Consider the following 25,618-nt stretch of genomic DNA (forward strand, 5'->3'; position numbering starts at 1 on the left):
TTACATGTGCTCCACCATTGCGTGCAATGACCCAGAATGTAACCCCCATCAAAACGGGGGTTGCCATCTGTCACGGCTGCTTTAGTTGAGATTCCTGCATTGTAGGGGGTTGGACCCTTGGAAGTACCTTCCAACTCTTTGATTCCCAGGGCTTCCGCAGCCTCTACCGATACAGAACTTATGGAGCTACATGTCATTAGAGTGCTGATGGCACCATATTCCAGAACTCCCAATGGTTTCATATTAAGTAGAACTGGAGGCAGAAAGTGCCCTACAGAACCCAATAGCACAAATGCCAGGGGTTCAAAAAGCACTATCTCAATGCTACTCTCTGGACTAGACCACACATAGGAATGGAACCACTTGTTCCCAGGGGTCTGTCTGTCTGCACATATGTGTCAGTGGTATGTCTAAACCCACATACGTGTAGAGACTTGATGTACACTCTCGAGAGGAATGGAGCCTTTTGCATGGGGTCAGTATATGCGTCCATTTAAAATGTGTGCATGCCTTTAACACTTTTGCCTAATCAAGAATTTGTCATATGAGGAAGTTGTAAGGATTTGGTTTATTACATGGAAATGAAAGAGACAGAATATATGGGCTCTGCTTTAGAAAGTGGCTCAGAAATGCACACTTGATTTTCTTCTTTCACCTCCAACAAAAGACTCAAGACAACAGCATGATTAAGCCAAGTTGGCCATTCTCTGTTTCAAAGAGAGGAAAAGCTGCCCTTGATGGAGACTTGGAAAATTTAGTTGGTCCAAAAATGCAGAGACCAGATTACTGGCTGGAGTTCTCATTTGGATCTCCTATGCTGCCCGTTCACCCCAGTGGATCTTGGGTTAGGATGGCGCCCTAACTTCTGCTCCTTGTATAAGTATCAGGCTGGCTACAGATCCAGTTTCTTGCTACCTGACAATCTGACACGGCAATGTCAGTGCTCAGAAATGCACACTCTCCATCTTCTTTCAGCTCCAACCTGCAGCAAAAGAACCAAGAAAACAGTATCAAGCCAAGGGGGGCATTCTCTGTTTCACAGAAAGAGGAAAGTGTCCAAAATGATATATTTCAGAGCACAGATGTATTGTACTTCTGTCTGTGCTCATAGGAACCTTAAGATTGACTACAGTGGTCCCTCTTTAGTGATAAGAGGTAGGGCCTCCTTGGTGCTGGCACCAGCAGTTAGGGAATTCTCTTCCAGTTGTCTATTATACAATTTTAAAAATATTTTTTTCAACATCCATCTAAAAATGGGAAAATAGGTCAACAAGGTCCTTCATCTTCCCATTTTAAATGGACATATGTATAAAATCACAGATGTTCCTCACTTGGGAGCCAGTGTGGTGTAGTGGTTAAGAGCGGTGGACTTGTATTCTGGTGAACTGGGTTCGCGTCTCTGCTCCTCCACATGCAGCTGCTGGATGACCTTGGGCCAGTCACACCTCTCTGAAGTCTCTCAGCCCCACTCACCTCACAGAGTGTTTGTTGTGGGGGAGGAAGGGAAAGGAGAATGTGAGCCGCTTTGAGACTCCTGAAGGGGAGTGATAAAGTGGGATATCAAATCCAAACTCTTCTTCTACTTAATCTTGCCTACTTTTTAATAAACATTTAAGCATGCTGTTTTGTCCTGATTACAGTGTTGCTGTGGTTCTACTTATAATAGGTTTCTAGTGCTATTTTTATTTTGTGTATGTAAGCTTCTGCAACGAGCTGGTGAAAGTTGTGCTAGAACTCATTACAAATAATAAAAAGATATTTTGCTAACTCTCTGTGTTTACTTCATATCTACACAACATACTTCTCTTCTCTGCATGGTCAGGGCTAGTTTGATCTTTCCAAGGCAGAAAACATGAACTCTTCCTTCTTCATTCACAAACCTATTCTGTTGGTTGTTCCGCAAGATTCCCCCACACCCACCCATCACAATTTTGATCCCAACCCTCCCTAACCCCATCCCTTTGTGGTACATTAATCTGAGAATTGGGTTAACATCTAATAATCTCTAAGAAATATTATAACCATGTACAAATGTGGAAGAATGGCAGATCTGCTTCTAGGCAATTGTCAGGCTACTTGGTGGTTTCCATCCCAGAGTCCAGACACTGAAGAGAACAAGGACTCACGAGTTCTTGAATTCTTGCCCATTTCCCCATTTCCAGGTTTGTCCAGAGTCCTTCTTCAGACCAATCCAGTGACCAGTGTCCCTGATGTAGCGCAGGATGAATGCCTTAAAGCCACACAAAATTCAGATTTAGAACTGCTGTCTTCAAATAAATCCCTTCTTATCCCTCTGTGTTGGTGTGATTCTATGATTCTGTAGTGGAGCTGATCTTAGCTGGCAGCCTATACAGCAGCAGCATGGGGTGGGTGATGTGGTGGCCGCACTCTGTATTTGCCAGGATGAGAAAGGGGCAGGGCAGCTGCAAAGACCTCTTCACTGCTTTGCAGGCCCCGTCCCAGCAAAGGGACTGCTGTTTCTGGGAAGATGATGATGATGATAATTTATACCCCGCCCATCTGGCTGGGTTTCCCCAGCCACTCTGGGCGGCTTCCAACAAAGTATTAAAATACAATAATTCATCAAATATTAAAAGCTTCCCTAAACAGGGCTGCCTTCAGATGTCATCTAAAAGTCAGATAGTTGTTTATTTCTTTGGCATCTGGTGGGAGGGCGTTCCACAGGGTGGGCACCACTACCGAGAAGGCCCTCTGCCTGGTTCCCCATAACTTCGCTTCTCACAGCGAGGGAACCACCAGAAGGCCCTCGGAGCTGGACCTCAGTGTCCGGGTAGAACGATGGGGGTGGAGATGTTCCTTCAGGTATACTGGGCCGAGGCCGTTTAGGGCTTTAAAGCTCCAGCACTTTGAATTGTCACCATTGCCAGTCTCCCCTCTCTAGCACCAGTGCTGAGCTTAAATAATTACAGTGGTACCTCAGGTTAGGAACTTAATTCATTCCGGAGGTCCGTTCTCAACCTGAAACTGTTCTTAACCTGAGGTACCACTTTAGCTAATGGGGGCCTCCCGCTGCTGCCGTGCCGCCGGTGCGCGATTTCTGTTCTCACCCTGAGGTAAAGTTCTTAACCCGAGGTACTACTTCTGGGTTAGTGGAGTCTGTAACCTGAGGTGTTTGTAACCCGAGGTACCACTGTACATGGATTCTGTATTACCATCAGCCCTGCTCACTGTAATACTTGTTTAAACATTTATCTACAATGACGTACATCATAGGTGACCCAATGACATCCTAGTCTTTCATCACCTTTCCAAAATCCTGCATATCAATATATTTGAAAACATGGCAAAGAAAATGGTTCCCTGGTGGCTGAGATGGAGAATTTGCTCATGTCCCAAGTTATGACGATTCAAGATGAATCAAGAGTTGACTTTGTGTTTCTGTCAGCGCTGTATAGCAGTAATTCCCTCACAGACTTAATAGCCTCTCAAATGTCATTGGTTGGACGTACCTTTTCTTGCTCACTGTCAATCACAGCCAGGGCGGAATTATGTGAATCACAAAATATCTGACCGGAAGCCCAATCTCCTTTTTCCTCTGAGAAAAAGTAGCATTTTCCCTCATAGTTGATCCACAAAGCTGGACAGGCTTGAACAGATGACACCTCACAGTATGGCTGTGCTGCAAATGTAAGAGAAAGAAAACTCTCCTCTGAACTTTCCTACATTATTATTATTAGTTTAAGATTACCAATGCTAAAATATGAGTAGATATGATCATAAAATGATGAATATTTGTGCAGAATTCCACCCCCCTTACATTCACACCTGGCCCAAGACATTTTGCCACCTGAGGCAAACTACAAAATGGTGTGTCCCTTCCTGACAGGGAAGAAGGGGTGAGTGAAGATATACATCAGGAACAAGCAGGGAGGGAAATCAAATCAACCTCACCTGATGGTTGAAGTGGGAATCAAAGGCCTGTTGTGATGGGGAAAGGGATCTGAATCATGCCAGGAGACCCCAGAGGACAGTCCTTGCCATTTCTTCCCTAGGATAGCTGAGCAGGGGTTGCTGTGGCATCTCCACTTGGAAGACCTAGCACTGGCACCCACCAGCAGCAGGGGGCAATGGCCAGCGGGCAGAGGCCTAGAACAATGCACTAAAAATAATAATAATTCAGAAAACTCACCTGCCCACCAAACTATGAATAGGATGCTTATGATTACAGCTATGATAATAGTTCTTTGGTTTACACGCTGTTGATTCTCTGAAAGGAAATAAAACAGACAAATGAGGAGGGCCGTGCTAATGCCTAAAATGGGGCAAGGAGAATATATAATTTATTTTATCTCAGTGGCATTTTGCAGTTCTTGTCATAGGAACAAAATGAACAAATTTGGGGAGGGGGGAACTACCAAACTGTAAGAAAACGAGGGAAAGTGCAAATGCACAGAAGTACGCTTGATTTAACCTAACAGCACGGCCGGCCCTACTATTAGGCAGCCAATTTTGGATATCATGAGAAAGGGTGCAAATTATTCATCACTGAATGTATTATTGTTGCTGTTATTTTTGCTGCTCTGCTTCGGGCACCAAATATGTTTCCATCTGATTCCCCCCTCCCTCCCCTTTATGACACTACATAAGCCAAGTTTTTGTTTTTTGTTTTTTGCTTTTGAAATGTTAAACAGTTCTGTGATATCTTCTGGTTTCTTAGCTTTCTCCCCATCTTGTGTAGAAAAATCACAGATGATTGGGCATAAAAGCATGCATATTCATGCTGTCCCCCCCCCCGCCCCGCCCCAGTGCTGGAATGTGACAGCTCTGGTAAATCAAAAGTGGCTTCTTGCTGGTCTTCCCCACTCAAATGTTCTCCTGCCCGGACCTCTTTTGAAGACGGACAGAGCAGCAGTGTAATCAACATGCTCCTCTATCATGTGCTATTTTTTTTAAAAAAAAACATGATGTAGATATACAGTGGTACCTCGGGTTAAGAACTTAATTCGTTCTGGAGGTCCGTACTTAACCTGAAACTGTTCTTAACCTGAAGAACCACTTTAGCTAATGGGGCCTCCTGCTGCTGCCGCGCCACCAGAGCACGATTTCTGTTCTCATCCTGAAGCAAAGTTCTTAACATGAAGCACTATTTCTGGGTTAGCGGAGTCTGTAACCTGAAGCATATGTAACCTGAGGTACCACTGTAATGTGGTCCTCCAATATTCAATAGTATATTGAGGTCCCGCTATTCAGTAGTATTTTGTTTCCAGTGTCTCACAGCGTCGTACGGCCTTTCATACTCACCTTGCATTGCAGGTCCTTCATGCACTCTTGCTTCGGGACGATTCCTTAAACAAAAGAACATGCTTGATCGGATCGAGGGTCTTTCTAATCTATCCACATTACTCCTATTATTCCTTGTACTCCTTTGTTGTTTGGTGGTCCCACTGGATCTCCTTTGAGCTAGCCGCCGTGAAACATCTCTTTCCTTGATGGTTGCAGCTAGTTCTCAGACTCCATCACAAGTAAATGTGAAGATGTGACCCACTTTGCATTCACTCAAACTGAACTGCACTTGCCATTTTATTGCCCACTCTCGCCCATCTTAAATTGCTCTGCTGTTGGGTACCTTTGGAAGCGCTTTATACAGTGGTACCTCAGGTTAAGAACTTAATTCATTCCGGAGGTCTGTTCTTAACCTGAAACTGTTCTTAACTTGAGACACCACTTTAGCTTATGGGGCCTTCTGCTGCCACCGTGCCACCACCGCACAATTTCTATTCTCATCCTGAAGCAAAGTTCTTAACCTGAGGTACTATTTCTGGGTTAGCAGCATCTGTAACCTGAAGCGTCTGTAACCTGAGGTACTACTGTATTCTGATTGGGGGTTGTTGTCGTTTTTTAAAACAATAAACAATGCTTTGCTGTTGTCTTCCCCTTTGCCCTCTTCCCTGACTCAACAGTCATTACTGAATAAATCCAGTACAAATAATCCCTTGGGGGACCCCACTTCATATTTCTCCCAGTTTTGCTCAGCCTGGACCCTGAGATCCATCACCAAGGACCTTCTGGTGGTTCCCTCACTGCAAGAAGTGAAGTTACAAGGAAGCAGGCAGAGGGCCTTCTCGGTAGTGGCACCCGCCCTGTGGAATGCCCTCCCATCAGATAAGGAGATAAACAGCTCTCTGACATTCAGAAGACATCTGAGGGCAGCCCTGTATTGGAAAGGTTTTTAATGTTTGATGTTTCACAGTGTTTGTACTGTATATCCTGTTGGAATCCATCCAGAGTCGCTGAGACAACCCAGTCAGATGGTCAGGGTACTAATAAAATTACGGTGATGATGATTACTTTTATACTTTGTTCTTCAAATAGTAAACTGGAGGAAACCTGCTCCTGCATGAGTTCAAATTTGGGGGTATTTTTGGTAAGGGATTTTGCAAAAGCATATATATATATATATATATAGAGAGAGAGAGAGAGAGAGAGAGAGAGAGTGTAATGTTTAATGGATCAGCTTTATCTACATGTTTGTTAAGAAGGATTCAGAAAGACTGTTTTTGTTCTTTGAAAGTATGTGTCATTTTCCTCTTCCTGGTTTGTTTATTTGCTTAGCAATTCTAGGTTTTGTAATGCTTTCCACAAATCTATGTGAGATACACATTAAGTGCATGGGCCTGTGATTTCCTGATTCTCCCCCAAATATAGCATTATAAATTTGGGGTGTGTGTGTGTTTAACTGGAGAGAGAGTTGGGGCAACATTTTATTTGTTTTTACCTTCTCTGGTGTAGGACATTTCTCTGTGGCTGACCATTGTCCATTTTCTTCCTTCAAGAAGGCAAGACTTGGACTCTCCTGTCCAAGGTCAGGAGAGTTGGAACTGGCAGCCGGGCCCCAGCTGAGCTCTGGTATGACGGTAGTTGGATCTTTGGTTACTATTTGATTCAGTCTTTCAGGCTCCCTTCCTGAAAAACGTGGCTCAGCCATGGCCTTCTGTTTGATGTGCCCACATTCCTTCAATGTTCTTTCACAGTCTTTGAAACATGCCCCCACCCCCTTCTTTGACTTTTCTCCCTTCCATCCCATAATTCCACTGTTCACTACCCATAGCTGTCAAGTGTCCCTTATTTGGCGGGACAGTCCCTTATCCCAGCGCCATGTCCCGCTGCTGTCCCTTATTGATGATGTCCCTTAAATAAGCTACTGAAGGTAATGGGGCCCTTTCTATGTCCAGCTGTCCTTTGTCAACAACAAATTGTTGCTGTTTTTGTGTGTGTTGAATATATGCTATATGGTAATTTATGGACCTAATAGGTATCTAAAGCCATTTGCACGCAACAGAATATGTATTTTATCAAAGTAATTGTTGATCTTTTATTTTGGCTGCTGATCCCTTATTTTCAAATCTGTAAGTTGACAGCTATGTCACTACCCCTTCTCTGCAAACCACAATAAGAACAATTTCATAATCATGTAATGAAGTGACAATGCAACAGCAAATATATTCCTATATATATATATATAAATGTGAGGTTTTCGTCATTCAGGCCCTGCAGTGCTGTATCACAATCCTGGATTTGGATGAAGTCAGACTATAGCCCTCATTGGAGGATTTCTAGTGCCTCACCACGATCCTGGAGTTGCATTGTCAGGGAGGGGAGCAAGAGGGAAGGCAAGCTAAACAACAGCAGTTGCTGTAAATACGCTATATGGTACTTCAAACCAGCAAAGCAGTTCCACAGGGACATTAAGTAGACACTGTAGCAGCACCAAATCACATTACTCTCTTTCACACAATCCCACTCTTTCCCTGATTGTCTTTCTACTTACCAGTTTAGAAGCTATTTGGCTCCAGCAGCAAACTTCAGAATTGCAGAAAGTGTATGTGGAAGCTGGAAGGAAGCTGCCACCCGTTGTTTTGCTGTCAGAGTGCTCTCCTCGATATTTGTTGTCTGAGTCACTCTTCTCAGTTGTGGAAGAGAAAACGATAGCAGCTATAGAAACAGTGAAAGGGAGAGACAAGCTATCTTTGCTTGAGGAAAGTGGCAGTGCAGGGTGTGGTCAAATTCCAATATGAGCTTGCATTTCCTTAACATGTTGGACTTTCTGGAACAGATGTCAAAGTCAGGTCATATGGTGACTTTTACAGCTGCTCAAGACCTTGGCAGCAGATCAAATTCACGGTTATAGGGCATCGAAGCCATCCTTCAGAATTTGTGCTTGCAATGCAGCTTTCTTACCAAGTCCTCTGTACAAATGCACTTATTAGGGGAAACTGTGCAAAAATGCAAATACTAGTGAAAAGAGCATACAAGAATGCATTATATAAGGGGTTTAAGACAGCCAAAAATTGTGTATTTTAGGCAAAATTGCACAGAAAGATGTGTTTATTCAGACAGATTAACAGTAAAATGCTGGTGAATTTTCAAAAGGACTTTTAAAAAATTACTAACTGATGTGTAAATGTGGAGAACTGAATTCAAGAGTGAGAAACCAAAAATGACAGATTAGCCCACCTGTTGTGTGGGGTCCCTATCTGCAATTGCATTTCTAGTGTGGGCTCCCTAAAAATAAGTTGTGAACATAGTTGATGGTCCATCAACTTTCACAGCACCTTCTCAATCTGTGCACTGGCTGCCTGTCTTGCTCCAAGCACTGATCTTTCCCACTGTTTTATTCCATTTCGTTTTATGGAAGACAATCTTACTCGGCTACGAGTGATTGCCAAAGAAGAAGAAGAAGACCATTTTCTAACAAGGTTCTCGACAATTTGCCCAGGAGTTGAACTTGCTTAATCAAGGCATAGCACTTGACAACAATGCTTGGTGTCATTAAAAATTGTTTAGCCCTACATTGATCAACTTGCGAAGACCAAACTTACAAAGTATGGCTATTTAACAACTGCTGTATGATGTGTGTTCATGTGTGTTGAACAGGCCTCTTCATTGGTGAAGACTTGTTTCATTTCAGCAAGTTTCCCCAATTTTATGGTTAATTTTAACTATCGCCAGTCAGTTATAATGAGTCGTAACCTTGTTGAATACTGCTTAGAAGGTACATTGGTAAGTGGTTTATAAATGATTGAAATAAAATTAAATCGTAAAGTATTTTCGTTCTTTCGGTCAATCATTTTATTTCTATGCTGCCTTTCCAAAGTTAACACCTGGAGAAAGAACAGTGGAAATCACCTGACTAAGAGGCCCCCCCAGGGATAGCGCAAAGGAAGAGGATTTGGATTGGGGCTCCTGGTGGTGGACAACTGGACACATCCCAGAGGAGAATACCTGGGAGGTAGTAAAGATTGGCAGCTTGGAGGATGAGAAAAAGGAGGAAACAAGCTGGTGTCTCAGCACAGAGCAAAGACAGGTGTCAGACTTAGCAGCAGTGTTTCTGCTGGAAGCCTGGCAGCACCTCCCACTCCCAAGGCACGGTGTTTGCTACACATAATAGAGCAGAGAGCCAGGCAGGGACAGAGAGGGTTCCTTGGGGCTCATCGAATACAGAGGGAGGGGCCTGACTTAGAGGGTTAGAGAGTGAAGGGGGAGGTGCATGACCGTCCGAGCAACTGCTTGCTGTAGTGGAGTACAGTGGAGCCTCGGGTTGCGAACGTGATCCATGCGGGAGGCACATTCGCAACCCGCAGTGTTCGCAACCTGCAGTGCCAAGTCTGCGTACACATGGATTGCGATTTGGCGCTTCTGCCAAAAAACCCTCTGCAGCACCACAAATCCAACTCAATGGTGTAACATTGGAAAATGTTGATCACTTCTCCTACCTAGGCAGTTATCGTTCCATAAGGACAAAATCCAGCATCGCCTGAGCTCTGCAAGTGCGCCTTTCTCCCAATTGAAGTGCAGAGTGTTTGAGGACTGGGACATTCGCAGGGAAACCAAAATGCTTGTTTACAAAGCTATTGTACTACCAACCTGACTATATGCTTGTGAAACATGGACCATTTACAAACGCCATCTCCAACTCCTCAAAAGATTCAATCAACGGTGTCTCTGAAAATTGTTTACACATCGCTTGGGAAGACAGGCGAACTAATATCAGTTTACTGGAAGAAGCAAAGATCACCAGTGTCAAAGCAATGATTCTTCAACATCAACTTTGTTGGACTGGTCATGTTGTGCGGATGCCTGATGATCGTCTTCCAAAGCAACTACTCTATTCCGAACTTAAAAATGGAAAGCGTAATGCTGGTGGTCAAAAAAAGAGGTTTAAAGACTGTCTCAAGGCAAATCTTAAAAAATGCAGTATAAACACTGACAACTGGGAAACGCTGGCCTGCAAGCTCTCCAGTTGGAGAACAGCCTTTACCGAAGGTGTCATGGGCTTTGAAGACACTCGAACTCAGGAAGCAAGGGATTAATGTGCTAAGAGGAAGGCATGCTTGGCAAATCCACACCGTGATCAACTCCCACCCGGAAACCTATGTCCCCACTGTGGAAGGACCTGTGGATCCAGAATTGGCCTCCACAGTCACTTACGGACTCATTGTTAAAACTGTGTTTATGGAAGACAACCTTACTTGGTTATGAGTGATCACCAGAGAAGATGTATGTACAGTGGTACTTTGGGTTAAGTACTTAATTCGTTCCGGAGGTCCGGTCTAAACCTGAAACTGTTCTTAACCTGAAGCACCACTTTAGCTAATGGGGCCTCCTGCTGCTGCTGCGCCGCTGCTGCACGATTTTTGTTCTCATCCTGAAGCAAAGTTCTTAACCCGAGGTAATATTTCTGGGTTAGCGGAGTCTGTAACCTTGAAGCGTATGTAACCCGAGGTACCACTGTATGTATGTATGTATGTATGTATGTATGTATGTATGTATGTATAAATAAATAAAAATAATAATTACTAACCAGACATGAACTTTTACCATGTAAATTTCTTTTTAAGTGCATGTTAAACTGGTTGATTTTATCCACATTTCGGCAATTTGTCTCTGCTGATTTCAGTTTCTTTTCTTGTTGCTTCTTTTTTCTTATTGCTATTTTTAATGAATACTTAACAGGAGAACCACTTAAATTTTTTTTTAAAAAAATAAGCGGTGTGTGAATCTTGCTAAATAAATAAAATAAAAGGCAGACATCTATTTTGATGTGGAAGAAAAAGGAACCATCTGGATTCTTGTTGCCCTCACCTTTCTGCTCCAGGAAGCTCCGCTTCAGTTTTTCAAAGACCAGAAAACTCAACTACATTGGTTAGCAGCAGCGCTTCCTTCAACGAATTACATTGGTTGGCCGGCTTGACTAATATATATACACACTTCCCTTGCAGCAGCTAGTTGTCCCATATCACACACATCCTCTTGGCCTTCTTTGCTTCCAGCGGAATGACAGATGGCTCTATCTATGTTGAGCTTGCTCTCCCTTCAGCTCCAACCTCTGCCAGGCTGCTTCACCCCTCGCAAGGATCAGGTAAGTTTTAATGTTGGGGAGCGGGGAGAGGATGTTTTTTTCGCAAGGCTCCAAGCTGTTACTTACAGCACAGAGAAAACAGCAGGTCTGCAGGCGCTGAAATATTTTTAGAGCAAATGTATCCACAGAAGGAGGGTGTGTTGCCTTTTGTGTGAGCATGTAGTTAGTCAAAATAACTAACTGTAGAGGGTTGCTATAAAGATGGGCACTTCAGCAATATTTCATTTTCATATCTTTATAAATTTAAAATAAATACATACAAGTAAACAAACATACAATCAATCAATCAATCAATCAATCAATCAAACTAACAAACAAATAATAGAAAAATCAAACAAACCACCACAGTATAAGATATAAGAAGATTAATATAATTATCATCATATATACTCCTGGTTGGGACGCGGGTGGCACTGTGGGTAAAAGCCTCAGCGCCTAGGGCTTGCCGATCGAAAGGTCGGCGGTTCGAATCCCCGCGGTGGGGTGCGCTCCCGTTGCTCGGTCCCAGCGCCTGCCAACCTAGCAGTTCGAAAGCACCCTCGGGTGCAAGTAGATAAATAGGGATCGCTTACTAGCGGGAAGGTAAACGGCGTTCCGTGTGCGGCTCTGGCTCGCCAGAGCAGCGATGTCACGCTAGCCATGTGACCCGGAAGTGTCTCCGGACAGCGCTGGCCCCCGGCCTCTTGAGTGAGATGGGCGCACAACCCCAGTGTCTGTCAAGACTGGCCCGTACGGGCAGGGGTACCTTTACCTTTTATACTCCTGGTATTGAACACAATTATAAAATTTATAGAAAAGAAATTTAAAACTGACTTCCAATTAATCTCACTGTACTCTGTCTATCCATTACTTTATACCGCACAGTTACATATTTCTTAGATAATTTCTTTGTACATCCCTACAAACTTATATTTATACAACACAGGGATCAGTCGAATTCTGCCAAGGTGTTTCCTTTTATTCCATCACTTCAGCAATATTTTAAATTAAAATAAAAGGGAAGCCGAAAAGGATTTCAGACAAACAGAAGCAGTGCTCATTTTGCTAGTATCTAATCTAGGTTCCCCCAATTTTATCCCCATTCAGATATTCATAGAATCATAGAACTGTAGAGAGGTAAGGGACCCCAAGGGTCATCTAGTCCAACCCCCTGCAATGCAGGAATCTCTACTAAAGCATCCATGACAAGTGGCCATCCAACCTCTGCTCAAAATCCTTCCAGGAAAGAGAGTCTGCCGCCTTCCTAGGGAGTCCGTTCCACTGTCAAACAGCTCTTAGTGTCAGAAAGTTCTTCGTGATGTTTAGTTGGAATCTCCTTTCTTGTAACTTGAAGCCACTGGTTCAAGTCCTAGCCTCTGGAACAGGTTAAAACATGGGTAGGCAAACTAAGGCCTGGGGGCCGGATCCAGCCCAATCGCCTTCTAAATCCGGCCCACGGACAGTCTGGGAATCAGCGTGTTTTTACATGAGTAGAATGTGCCCTTTTATTTAAAATGCATCTCTGGGTTATTTGTGGGGCATAGGAATTCGTTCATTTCCCTCCCCTCCAAAAAATATAGTCCGGCCCCCCACAAGGTCTGAGGGACAGTGGACCGGCCCCCTGCTGAAAAAGTTTGCTGACCCCTGGGTTAAAACAAACTTGCTCCATCTTCCACGTGACAGGCCTTTAGATATTTGAAGATGTCTATCCTATCTCCTCTTAGGGTCGTGGGTGGCACTGTGGGTTAAACCACAGAGCCTAGGACTTGCCGATCAGAAGGTCGGCGGTTCAAATCCCTGCAACGGGCTGAGCTCCCGTTGCTCGGTCCCTGCTCCTACCAACCTAGCAGTTCGAACGCATGTCAAAGTGCAAGTAGATAAATAGGTACCGCTCCGGCGGGAAGGTAAACGGCGTTTCCGTGCGCTGCTCTGGTTCGCCAGAAGCGGCTTAGTCATGCTGGCCACATGACCCGGAAGCTGTACGCAGGCTCCCTCGGCCAATAAAGCGAGATGAGCGCCACAACCCCAGAGTTGGACACGACTGGACCTAATGGTCAGGGGTCCCTTTACCTTTATCCTATCTCCTCTTAGTCTCCTCTTTCCCACATACCCAGCTCCTTCAACCCTTCCTCCTAAGCCTTTGTTTCCAGACCCTTGACCATCTTGGTTGCCCTCCTCTCCACACGTTCTTGCTTCTCAATATCCTCCTTAAATATTGTTGGACTACAGTTCCCATCAGCCCTAGTCAGCATGGTCAATAAGCAGGAATGAAGAAAACGGTAATCTAGAAACATCTGAAAGGCTTCAGGTTCCCTACTGCCACCCTGTCCAGTTCCTATATTTTATTTATTCTAAAACTTATATCCTGCTTATCTGCCCAACAGAAGACTCTCAAAACACATACAAATTTAATAAGCAAATATATGATAATAAAAGAGCAGGGGAAAATGACAAGCCTTCTTGAGGGAAGTAAAGCAATGCAAGCTATCTAGTTCTTAAAGTTGGTGGGCATAAGAACATCAGGACTAGGGATGGGGAGAAATTCAGTTCAGTTTGCATTTGGAGGCAAGCTTACCCGATCTACACTTTCAGAAACAGCCACCCTTTGAAATGTGCCCGTTTCTGAATTTTGCAATTCAGTCCTGCTGCTGAGGAATGTGTAGTAATGTTAGGGTGAAGAGTTCATATACGTGGCATAACATGCGTTGCATTAGAAAAAATGCTAGGCAAAATGTACATTTTTAAAAATGGAATACAGAAATGTGCCTATTATGGAAAAAATCCGACTAAGATGCTGAAGAATTCTCAGTTTGCTTAATTGCACAACTACAATTCATTTGTCATAAACAATAAACAAAGCACCATACATTTTTGTACACCAGTAACGTGTACAAAAATGTATGTACTGGAGGTAAAAGTGTGCGTTAAAATGCACCTATTTGTGATAATAACAAGGCATTATATTAGGGGAAATTATTTTGCAAATATGTGCATATTTTGCAAAAGCATGTATATTAGGAGAAAGTCACACTGAAAGGCTGGTTATTTTTTCACCAGCAAACAGATATGGAAATGTGAACTGTGGACTGGAAAAATGGAAAACTAAGAAATTGAAATGGACAAATTTGCCCATCCCTAGTTATATGCAGGGGGGAAAGGGTTAAAAGCCCATGCCCTTCCCCGGATGATAAGCTCCCATTTACAGGCACTGTGGTTGCATTGTATAAATGCAAACCCGCTAAATAAAGAATCACATGTAACTTATGTAACCCACAGTTCCGGAGATCAGTGTGTAAAAGGAAGGGCATGGTCAGGCCTTGCTAAATTAAACCTAGTTTCTATATTTCTGGTGCAGCAGAACTGCTTCTTCTTTGAGCACATTCAGTGCTCCCCCCCCCCCCCAACTAGAAAAATAGGTGCTGGTACTTACGATGAACTTGTTACAGCAAATGTCACACTTTCTATAACAAAAATAAGAGAGGTGCCGTACTCACCATGAAGTTGTTACAGTTTTTTTAACCATGAAGTTGTTGCACTTTTTTTAACAACAAAAACAAAAAGAGGTTCTGGTACTGTGTACCCTTGAGTACCCCATGAAAAAAAGCACCACCTAACCCTAACACCAATGCTAACCCTAACCCTACCCATAACCCTAACCCTAAATCCAACCCTAACGCTACATTTAACCCTAACCCTAACATATCTCCAACCCTGATGTCAACACATTTTAATTGATTAGTAAAAGCTCCAAGGACCTGTCCAAAACTTTGTAAAGAACAAAAAATAGCTGTATTTCTGCTACTGAATACAATTATTCAAGCATCGATGGCTCAAAGTAACACCAGTCATCTCCCTCCCTCCCTCCACCCATCTTGCCTTTTTCAAATCCAGACTGATGAAGAATTCTGGAGAACTCAAAGGCTTTCAGACTATTTTGGAGCATTTTGCTTTGCCAAATAAAGGTATTGCTCTGATATGGATATGGTGTTAAATAACTACAGTGCTACCTTGGGTTTGTGCTTAACCTGAAACTGTTCTTAACCTGAGGTACCACTTTAGCTAATGGGGCCTTCTGCTGCCGGTGCTCGATTTCTGTTCTCATCCTGAAGCAAAGTTCTTAACCCGAGGTAATATTTCTGGGTTAGCGGAGTCTGTAACCTGAAGCGTCTGTAACCTGAAGCGTCTGTAACCCGAGGTACCACTTTATGAATTTCAGGAGTGTTTTCTCATCTTGCAAATTGTGGAAATCCCCGGGGACACATTTCAGCCGAGCAAAAGCACTCTAGGAGCGTTGAGCAGGGCTGGAGGGGTTTGAGCCTGGGAAAAGGGGGAGGGTCACAAGGGGAGGGCACACAGAGAAGCCTTGAGGGCCAGATTTGGGCTCCAGCTCTGAGTTTCTGTACCCTTGTGTTGGGGAACCTAGTATTAATAAAGTCAAATTTACAGGTGCCTCACCACATTCTCAGGGGCGGTGGACTGCTCTCTGGATTGGATGGGCTGGAAATGTCATCCTAGGGGTCACCGTGATAGCCCTGTGTAAGTACAGAGCACTTTTATTTATTTAGTTAGTTAGTTAGTTATTTCCATTTATAGGTTGTTTCTTGTGAAGCGACTTAACAATAGAACCATCAACCATTTAAAACAGCAACAGCAATGGCAGAGATTTCAAATATGAAACAATTAAAGACAAATATAAAAACCCATTTCAAATCCAACACAGATACGGGCTGCAATCAAAATCTACGCTCAAAGGGGTTGTTGAAATAGGAAGGTCTTCATTCATAGTCAAAACATAATTTGGCAGCAGTCCCTGGGAGCAAAGGTGGCCTGTTCCATTTTGCCTCAGAGGTGAAACAGGGAATGTGCCACCCCCTGCCAAAACCATTGCATTCTGCTCAAAAATTGTAGAAAAAGGAACAAGCCAGGGTATTTTCATACGTTAGAATATGGTTTTTTTAATAAAGCCATTAGAGTATTTCGTATAAACAGATTTTCTCGTACTGTATTGAGCTGTGACATAAAAACAGGTTCCATGTGTCAAGAATTCATAATGCAGGGGTACCTTGGTTTTCGAACACCTCCGTAGTCGAACGTTTCGAAACTTGAACACTGAAAACCCATAAGTAAATGCCTCAGTTTTTGAACACGCCTCGGAAGTTGAACAGGAAATGCAGCTTCCATTTTGAGTTTTCTGTATTGACACTTCTGCTTTCAGTTTTTGGTTTTCAAACGTTTTGGAACTTGAACGGACTTCCGAAATGGATTGTGTTTGAAAACCGAGGTAGCTGTAACTGGTTCACATCACAATAAACTAACAAGGGAAACTAATAATAATAATAATAATAATAATAATAATAATAATAATAATGACTTTTTTTGACTTTGTTTCCTGTTTATTGCTTGTGAACAAATAAAGGTGTCACAGTGTAGTAGCTGTACCAGCTTGGCCCCATGACTGTGGGTGTCTGGGGCCGTGGGTGCCATGCAGCGTGCACCAAAATTTGTGGGTGCCCGGCGCCTTCATGGGTAATTGATCACACACGAGTTCTAAATATTAGAAAATTACAGGCAGTCTTTCCGAGCCTGAGCTGTTATCTTAAAGGACATACTGTGATATTCTCCTTTAATTAAAAAACAACAAACACGTTTTATTTCAATGATGAAGGGAAAATCCATGTGGAACACTGGATTCAAGAAAGGAAAAGAAATACAATTAGGTACCATAACAAAAAACACTAAACGGTCTTTGAATTTCTTCGCAGTTTGTTGATGACTTAAAATTAACCTCCTTATATGAAGGTTTTCAGACATGGAACCTCATGGGTGAACTGGAGAAATCCCGTGTCCCTCAGGGACCCCAGGGTGAAATGGAAAATAAGCTATGCCTAGAGAACGTGACTTCGCTGCAGCAATTTTTCTGTAAGCCGCTTGAAAACAGCTCAGCAGGTAACTGGAGTGTTGTTTCTCAATGAGGCTTAAGGAACACGTGTCAAAAAAATGAGGGCTGCTGCCTTTTGGCACTGGGGGCGGGGTACAAGGTGGGAAGACCACAGAGAGAGGGAGCCACAGTCAAAGAGAGGCTGAGCCAACTAATTGTCATTTTGTCCCTATCCTCTTCCCAAACAAATACAGTGGTACCTCGGGTTACATACGCTTCAGGTTACAGATGCTTCAGGTTACAGACTCAGCTAACCCAGAAATAGTACCTCGAGTTAAGAACTTTACCTCAGGATGAGAACAGAAATCGCAACAGCGGGAGGCCCCATTAGCTAAAGTGGTGCTTCAGGTTGAGAACAGTTTCAGGTTAAGAACGGACCTCCAGAACGAATTAAGTACTTAACCCGAGGTACCATTGCATACCCACAACGTAACTGGCTGTGTTTAACTATATAGAGCAACATTTAGAACAGGAAATACAAATAGATCAGTTCTTATATATGTAATGACCAAATAGAAGCTCTTGTGCTCCATGTATGTCTTAGCAAATACAAGTGTCAAACGTAACAACTTTAAGGAACAGTACTTGCAAAAGATGAACTTTTCTTTTTATGGGTTAAGAACTTAATTCGTTCCGGAGGTCCGTTCTTAACCTGCCACCGTGTCGCCGGAGCACGATTTCTGTTCTCATCTTGAAGCAAAGTTCTTAACCCGAGGTACTATTTCTGGGTTAGCGGAGTCTGTAACCTGAAGCGTATGTAACCTGAAACGTATGTAACCCTTCAGAGGCACCACTGTAATGTTCCACATCTGCCTTTGCAGAGTGAAGTGAAGGACATGAGGCAGGAGTTGATAATGCAGGTGGGCTGCGCACAGGTGAGCTGCAAGCAAGCTGCCGGCCAGCTCTGTGGAGGCTCCTTTTATTGACACAATATGCAAACCCAGGCAGATACATTTTGGGCTGTGACCTTTGCACATCTTCCAGTCCCGAGATCATGGGGTGGTACAAAGCTATTTTAGCACCTGTTTCCACCGCATCATTTTTCCCTTGCACAGTGTATGACGAAGGATACAAAGGTCTCAGAGACAAAGGTTACAGACAGGACACTGCAGACTACTGAGACTGCAAAAGGTTAGTCAGAGGGCAAGATGTTCAGACAGCTGTGGCTTTATCTGTGAGGGGGAGTGTGCCCTGCACCCCAAGGTCACGCGTATGGGAAGTGTGCTCCGCACCCAGCGATCATCCCTACAGCAGAGTATAGTTGTTGTATGCAGCTGCCATACGCAGGTATCAGACGAAGGATACGAAAGATCTTAACATGTGCCTTTGCAAAATATAGTTGTTGTAAGCCCTCGTCAGATGAAAGAACTTAAACGTGACAAGGATTCCCGGAATAATACCTTTTTTTCACCCTGCCAGGCTTGGTCAGCAAAGCATACTCATATATATATATATATATATATATATATATATATATATATATATATATAATTTTTTATTAACCGGCCAATCACATCGAATCAAACCACATCACATAAATTCCAAATTACAGAGCTGAATTTTTAAATTTTGTTGGGGGGTCCCATACTTCCAAATCCGAGGAAGGGTTCTGATCTAATCCTTACTTCTGCATTAATGTCCAAATCAGTCCAAATAAGTCCAGATAGATGTTCCAACAGTCCAAACACATATTCATAGTTCTTTCCAATCTTATCTTGCTGTTTCCACATCACTTCTTAATCATATATTTTCTCTTTGTCCTTTATGGTCTCTTCTGATGGTCTCCTTAAGCCGATAAACACAAATAATACTCCTGTGTGGATTTCCCGTCGTCAATCCTCAATTCCAGATGGTTCCCATAAATCGTCACCTTCGGAGATAAGATCACTTTTTCCATCGTAAATTATAGCTCTGTCGCTCTTAAGACCTCTTTGAGGAGTTTCTCCCACAATATAGAAACACTCTCTTTCACTATTTCTCCTCCCGGACTCAGTCCTCCGACAGAACTTCCCAAAATGGTGGCGGCATTTTTGACTGCGTCAGAACAAAGCTCTTATACATTCCACAGTCTTCTAAAAACATGCTTTGGTTCAAAAGTTTATCTCCACACAGCCTTAGATTCACAGCTTAAGTCCTTAAAACCTCATTTCTGGCTTTTGACTCTTGAAGGGAGGGGATTATTGGGTTTAATCACATAAGGAGGAAAATGAAACATTTTCCCCCTCCCCCATCAGTCATTTGCCATACCATATCTTGACGTGTCTTCTCATAATTTAAATCTTGTTTTTCCAGAGACCTCTTTTGTTGCAGTCTTTCACTCCTCATTTCCTGAAGTATGTGCATTCCTTCGTGCCAAATTGTTTCTTTTGAAGTTCTTGCAGCTAGTGGCGCAGGTCAGAGACAGCGTCCAGGAGTGCCGAGATCCCACAGGAGGGCTTTTGTGCCTAATGCCCCCATCCCCTCAAAATTCGGGGGTGGTATAGGGCACAGCAGGCAAACGGCCCCACTCACCGTCTTGAGTAGGTAGGGAGGCTAATTACTCCCAACATAGCCTCCAAATTACCTCCTGTGGGTCGGAGAGATGTTATTGTCGGCCATCTTCCTATGCGCCCCCTAGTGGCCCCAAAGCATACTCATATTTTGTGTATCAGAGACATGGAACAAGTGACATGGCAGATATCCTCTTCCCTGCCGAGATCTAAAAGGGCCTCACTGAGACAAAGAAGAGGGAAGCCAATAGCATCACCCCCTGGACTGGCTGTAAATAGGCAGGTGGAAGAAGCCTGAGGGCAGACTGAGGTTTTAGTCCCCCATTCACACAAATGAACCAGTCTGCATTGCATAACAATTCCTTTAAGCTTCATAACCATTTCTTGATGACAGGACTCCATATAGTGTTTGCATAAACTATGAGGCTTTAGATTTCACTTAAATTGTATCTAGTGGTAATCAAAACCCTGAAAACAACCCAGAAAATAAAGAAACCAATCCGAGAGTAATCTCATGTTATTGTAATTTATAGCCTACCTTCTCCTCAATACATAGTGTCCTCAGATTTCTCCCTTGGCGTCTGTCAAAATGCACTGTAGCTCCAATTTAATAATAATAATAATAATAATAATAATAATAATAATAATAATAAATTACTTATACCCCATCCATCTGGCTGGGTTTCCCCAGCCACTCTGGGCAGCTCCCAACAGAATATTAAAATATTAAAAACACGATTTAATAACTTATTGTGTGTGAAGGCGAAAAGTGGATTAGTGAGGATGCAAACAAAGGGTTGTGTAGGCTTGCTCCTGTCAGTTACAAACCATGGTTTGTCATTTTATCTGGTGTAAACTTGCAATTTTTTATGCTTCCACCTGCCCACCCTGCCCTACTCCCAGAGAGTTCTGACTGCACAGTCTGCCCTGAGAACTGGTTCCGTCTCAATAGCAAGTGCTACTGGTTCTCCAGTGAAAAACGAGACTGGACCGAGAGCAAAGACGACTGCAGAACAAAAGACTCTCAATTGTTGGTGATACAGAATCAAGAAGAAGTGGTAAGTAAACAAGAGTTAGATCCACATTCCTTATTGATGGGGTGGAGGGGAGCCCCTGCCAAGATGAGTACCATTACATCTTGTATATATTTATTGTGGCATTTATAGTCCACACAGTCGAAATCCAAAGATAAATACTGTAAAAGGGGGCAAATGTATTCCACTGTGTTTCAATTGCATCGTATTATCTAACACAGGGGTCAGCAAACTTTTTCAGCAGGGGGCCGGTCCACTGTCCCTCAGACCTTGTGGGGGGCTGGGCTATTATTATTTTTTTTTAAAAAAATGAACGAATTCCTATGCCCCACAAATAACCCAGAGATGCATTTTAAATAAAAGGACACATTCTACTCATGTGAAAACACCAGGCAGGCCCCACAAATCACCCAGAGATGATTTGGTGATTTAAATAAAAGGGCACATTCTACTCATGTAAAAACACGCTGATTCCCGGACCGTCCGTGGGCCAGATTAAGAAGGCGATTGGGCCGGATTCGGGCCCCAGGCCTTAGTTTCCTTACCCACGATCTAACACAATGCACATAATGCATCTAATATGTGACCCTGTAGTGCAGTGGGCTGGCCAAATAATTTTAGGATATGCTAGGAATCCCAGCGCCTGCCAACCTAGCAGTTCGAAAGCACCCCCGGGTGCAAGTAGATAAATAGGGACCGCTTACTGGCGGGAAGGTAAACGGCGTTTCCGTGTGCTGCGCTGGCTCGCCAGAGCAGCGATGTCACACTGGCCATGTGAGCCGGAAGTGTCTCCGGACAGCGCTGGCCCCCGGCCTCTTGAGTGAGATGGGCGCACAACCCTAGAGTCTGTCAAGACTGGCCCATACGGGCAGGGGTACCTTTACCTTTACCTTTACTTTACTTACAGCCAAACTAAAAATTATTTTCAGTCACATGCAGTTTCTTTTTCAAAATACAATAGGGAGCCTTGGGAAAGATTAGGGAGCCATTGAAATAGCTTATTTAACCTTTTTGTTGGTTCCTCAGCTCCCATTGCAGGGTGCCAGGAAATCTGCATTACACATTTGAGGAGTAAATATCCTTTAAAATTCACAGTTCTATGAATTTTGAAGTGCAATTCCTCCTTTCAGTTTTCCATATTGCTTGCTTTCTTTCTTTCTTTCTTTCTTTCTTTCTTTCTTTCTTTCTTTCTTTCTTTCTTTCTTTCTTTCTTTCTTTCTTTCTTTCTTTCTTTGATTAAAAAAACATACAGTCATACCTTGGGATAAATGTGCTTCAAGTTAAGTATTTTCGGGTTGCGCTCTGTGGTGACCCGGAAGTAAGGGAGCACGTTACTTCTGGGTTTCACCGTGCGCGCATGCACACATGACGTCATGCGCGTGCACACAAGCGGCAAAATGCAACCCGCAAAGACGCGGGTTGAATTTGCTTCAGGATGCGAATGGGGCTCCAGAACAGATCCTGTTCGCATCCCAAGGTACCACTGTAGTTCCCATGAAAATTCAACAGCATATTTGTGCATACTTGTTTCCTCCAGCACCATAATTCAAAAGCATCAATTCTTCGGCTATCAGCCTTCTTTATGGCCCAGCTCTCACTTCCATGGTCCATGGTCTCACTACTGGGAAAACCATAGCTTTAACTATACGGACCTTTGTTGGCAAGGTGATGTCTCTGCTTTTTAAAATGCTGTCGAGGTTTTTAAGATGCTGTCTAGATATTATAGTAGAGACTAAAGACCTGCATTGTTTACAGGACTTTATACTGAGTAATATCCAATATCCACTGCTATGGATTGGATTACAAGCCACTCCTCCTGACTGGAAATGGACCTGGGTGGACGGCTCCCCGTTAGATGACAAACTGTGAGTATCTCATCTTACTCCGCAGAGCAGGGGTGGGGAGGGCCAGATCTTCGTCTCCCCAAATCCTCTGGTCAGTCAAATGCCATGCTAATCACATCAGGTCATTGACATCTGTCAAAATACACCGTTTTAGTGTACCCTAAAGTCTCAAGTTGGGTTACAACATTAAAACACAGTTGAAAACAACTTATGACCACAGAAGTAAGGTGGGTCCTAAAAACATACCCTTCAAATGTCAGAAGCCAAGGTAGATGTGACTCTTCCGCATCCACCAGAAGCTGTATATATAATGAAATGCACCTCTGAACTACCTGGTGCTCACTTGTGAAGCTCACTAGGTAATCTTGCACCAGTCTGTCTCAGCAAAATCTATGTTTGGTCTGTGGCCTTTTAGAAGTGGGCAGGACGGGTTTTTAAAAAATGTATTTCTTTTTTCCTCTTGGTTTTAATGTATCCTAGTGAGGGGTTTTGTTTGTTTGTAAGTTGCGTTTAGTTGCCCTAGGCAAAATAAAGTGACTCACAAATTTAATATATAGTAAGTAAATGCCTCACAAGGTTATGGTGGAAATAAGTGAAACAATTTTGCATTGCCTTGAATTCCTTTGCAAAAGGGCAGAAAGGGGGCATACGTCCACACCCTTCAAAGAGAAATGTGTGCAAGTTCTCCTCCTGTGGTTCACTGGGAGCATGAGGGGAAAACCTTAGTTAAACCACAGGAAGTTCTTGCAGCCCAGGGAAACTCACTGGCAAAACATTTGAGAACCAGAAGTCTTGATTCCACGTGATAGGATCGCACCTAATGGGCAAGCCTAGGCAATGCAATTGTGCAGTGAGTAATAACAACAGACAACAATAATTATTATTATTTAAACCCCACCCATGTGGCTGGGTTTCTCCAGCCACTCTGGGCGGCTCCCAGCAGAATATTAAAAACACAATAAAACATCAAACATTAAAAACTTCCCTAAACAGGGCTGCCTTCAGATGTCTTCTAAAAGTCAGTTTGGTGTTTATTTCCTTGACATCTGAAGGGCGGGTGCCATTACTGAGAAGGCCCTCTGCCTGGTTCCCTGTAACCTCACTTCTTGCAGTGAGGCAACCGCCAGAAGGCCCTCGGAGCGAGTCTTGCCCCTCTCGCAAAGAATGGCCAAGCAGGTGGATATGTTCAGTCTTTGACAAATGCTGTTGGCTTTCTCCTTCCTTTTGCAGGTTGAAAGACCTCGCTCCGGCTCAAGAAAACTGCTGCGGGAGACTTAATGGGAACAAAACTATTTCTGAGACATGTACTACTGTAGCCAGATGGGTCTGCGAAAAGAAAGCTCTTCAAATCACTACCACGACCAGAGGCCATTGAGTACCCCTGCTTCTTGCCCTCTCTGCCTCACCAACTTCTCTTGATCCAATCGGCTGAGTGGTATTGTCACCTGGCCAAAATACGATGAGCTCCTCTGATGACAGGGGTGGTTTGGGGAGGTTGGACAGCCTTGGCCTTCGGCTAAAGATCTGAGTTCCGTGGGGGATTTGGGAGCCTTCAGAAGTTGAATTCTTAAAGTATTGTTGATAATAAAAGAACTGAAATTCTATGACCCACAAGCATGTTTTATTATTGTCTACTCGCTGTTCTGGATTTCTAAGTTTATAGACAATATAAACCTAAACGGCCCTAAACGGCCTCGGTCCAGTATACTTGAAGGAGTGTCTCCACCCCCATCATTCTGCCCGGACGCTGAGGTCCAACGCTGAGGGCCTTCTGGCGGTTCCCTCATTGCGAGAAGCAAAGCTACAGGGAACCAGGCAGAGGGCCTTCTCGGTAGTGGCGCCCGCCCTGTGGAACGCCCTTCCAGCAGATGTCAAAGCGATAAACAACTACCTGACATTCAGAAGACATCTTAAGGCAGCCCTGTTCAGGGAAGTTTTTAACGTGTGATATTTTACTGTATTTTTGGTTTTTATGGAAGCCGCCCAGAGTGGCTGGGGAGGCCAGCCAGATGGGCGGGGTATAAATAATAAATTATTATTATTATTATTATTATTATTATTATTATTATTATTATTAATACAAGTGGCTGAAGCACGCATCAAAGTAGGACTAAGAGCCAAAATGCTGTGAAGCAATATTTATTATAAAGTTTTGTTACAAAGGAGCTGACTTAAAAAATATAGAAATACTAATTTTCTCTCTTTAGTGTTACATTTACAACATTGAGAAAGAAATTTTTTGTTGCATTGACACCTGCAGTTGTTCTAACCTAATTTCGACGTGCTGATTTCATATCTGAAGTTTTGTTCTGTAAGCTCTAGTGGTTGGGTGTGTTTTTTTGCAATTCATGTTTTTCACTTTTCACCATAATCTGCTTTTCACAATGCAAGAATTCAATATTTTATTAAACACATAGCCAAAGTAGTACAATATGAGTATAAATGTAAGTGACTTATATAGCATTGAACATGACATGTATAGCATTGAAAATGACATCTATGTACAGTTGAAGGTATACAAAAAAATGTATTCCCTTGGGATACACAGTATACTGGGGAAATTCCCCCCCCCCCCCATTTTCTTTTGCATGAGATTTTTCAAGTGTTCTTATATGTCCTTTCAATGCTGATTTCAAATCTGAAATCGATTTCCATCTACATGCTATAGTTATCTTTCAATTTCCGACTTTTGCTGATATGTCATATTTACACAGGGGATAAGTGGACACTGACACGTTGATCTACCCTAACCACATGGTAATTATTGTTTTGCAAACTTAATTTTTCTTTATTTTTATAGATTTGTAACCTAAATATTTCTATTTTTCTGATCGGACCATGGCTTCTTCAAGTAGACAAAAATGTGTAAACAAGCCTGATGCCTTTTGTTATGCTATTTTTGTCTGGTTAATACGAAGGCTATCGGCAAGAACAACTAACATTCTGATGCCTAT

General features: G+C 43.1%; 2 protein-coding genes across 3 annotated transcripts; one reads left to right on the plus strand and one right to left on the minus strand.

Annotated features, from left to right (window-relative positions):
- Positions 1 to 488: 488 nt before the first annotated feature.
- On the minus strand, positions 489 to 8,638 carry LOC114591961 (early activation antigen CD69-like). Of its 2 annotated transcripts, XM_077925195.1 has the most exons (6): positions 7,790 to 8,638; positions 5,263 to 5,306; positions 4,151 to 4,228; positions 3,471 to 3,640; positions 2,127 to 2,230; positions 489 to 982 (listed from the first exon to the last, which is right to left on the minus strand). In XM_077925195.1, the coding sequence occupies exons 2-6, from the start codon at positions 5,267 to 5,269 to the stop codon at positions 859 to 861; spliced, it is 483 nt and encodes a 160-aa protein (XP_077781321.1). In that variant the 5' UTR covers positions 5,270 to 5,306; positions 7,790 to 8,638; the 3' UTR covers positions 489 to 858. The 2 variants fall into 2 exon arrangements, with proteins under 2 accessions (XP_077781321.1, XP_077781320.1); XM_077925194.1 differs by lacking the exon at positions 7,790 to 8,638 and having other exon boundaries at positions 5,263 to 6,108.
- A 2,340-nt stretch (positions 8,639 to 10,978) lies between these two features.
- LOC114591962 (killer cell lectin-like receptor subfamily F member 1) lies at positions 10,979 to 24,268 on the plus strand. The gene is made up of 6 exons (XM_077925196.1): positions 10,979 to 11,380; positions 15,806 to 15,895; positions 17,159 to 17,305; positions 20,690 to 20,844; positions 22,576 to 22,685; positions 23,895 to 24,268. The coding sequence occupies exons 1-6, from the start codon at positions 11,296 to 11,298 to the stop codon at positions 24,037 to 24,039; spliced, it is 732 nt and encodes a 243-aa protein (XP_077781322.1). The 5' UTR covers positions 10,979 to 11,295; the 3' UTR covers positions 24,040 to 24,268.
- The last annotated feature ends 1,350 nt before the right edge of the window (positions 24,269 to 25,618 follow it).

The sequence above is a fragment of the Podarcis muralis genome, chromosome 2 (assembly GCF_964188315.1).
Source record: "Podarcis muralis chromosome 2, rPodMur119.hap1.1, whole genome shotgun sequence".
Taxonomy (NCBI): domain Eukaryota; kingdom Metazoa; phylum Chordata; class Lepidosauria; order Squamata; family Lacertidae; genus Podarcis; species Podarcis muralis.

Coding starts and splice junctions, on each gene's coding strand:
- LOC114591961 (XM_077925194.1), bottom strand. CDS start 5,323: ATGTTCTTTTGTTTAAGGAATCGTCCCGAAGCAAGAGTGCATGAAGGA. Junction 4,229..5,262: donor TGAAGGACCTGCAATGCAAG/GTGAGTATGAAA, acceptor ATTTCCTTTCAG/AGAATCAACAGCGTGTAAAC. Junction 2,231..3,470: donor TTGACAGTGAGCAAGAAAAG/GTACGTCCAACC, acceptor TGTGGCTTTAAG/GCATTCATCCTGCGCTACAT.
- LOC114591962 (XM_077925196.1), top strand. CDS start 11,296: ATGACAGATGGCTCTATCTATGTTGAGCTTGCTCTCCCTTCAGCTCCA. Junction 15,896..17,158: donor GGTCACCGTGATAGCCCTGT/GTAAGTACAGAG, acceptor CCTTATATGAAG/GTTTTCAGACATGGAACCTC. Junction 22,686..23,894: donor TCCCCGTTAGATGACAAACT/GTGAGTATCTCA, acceptor TTCCTTTTGCAG/GTTGAAAGACCTCGCTCCGG.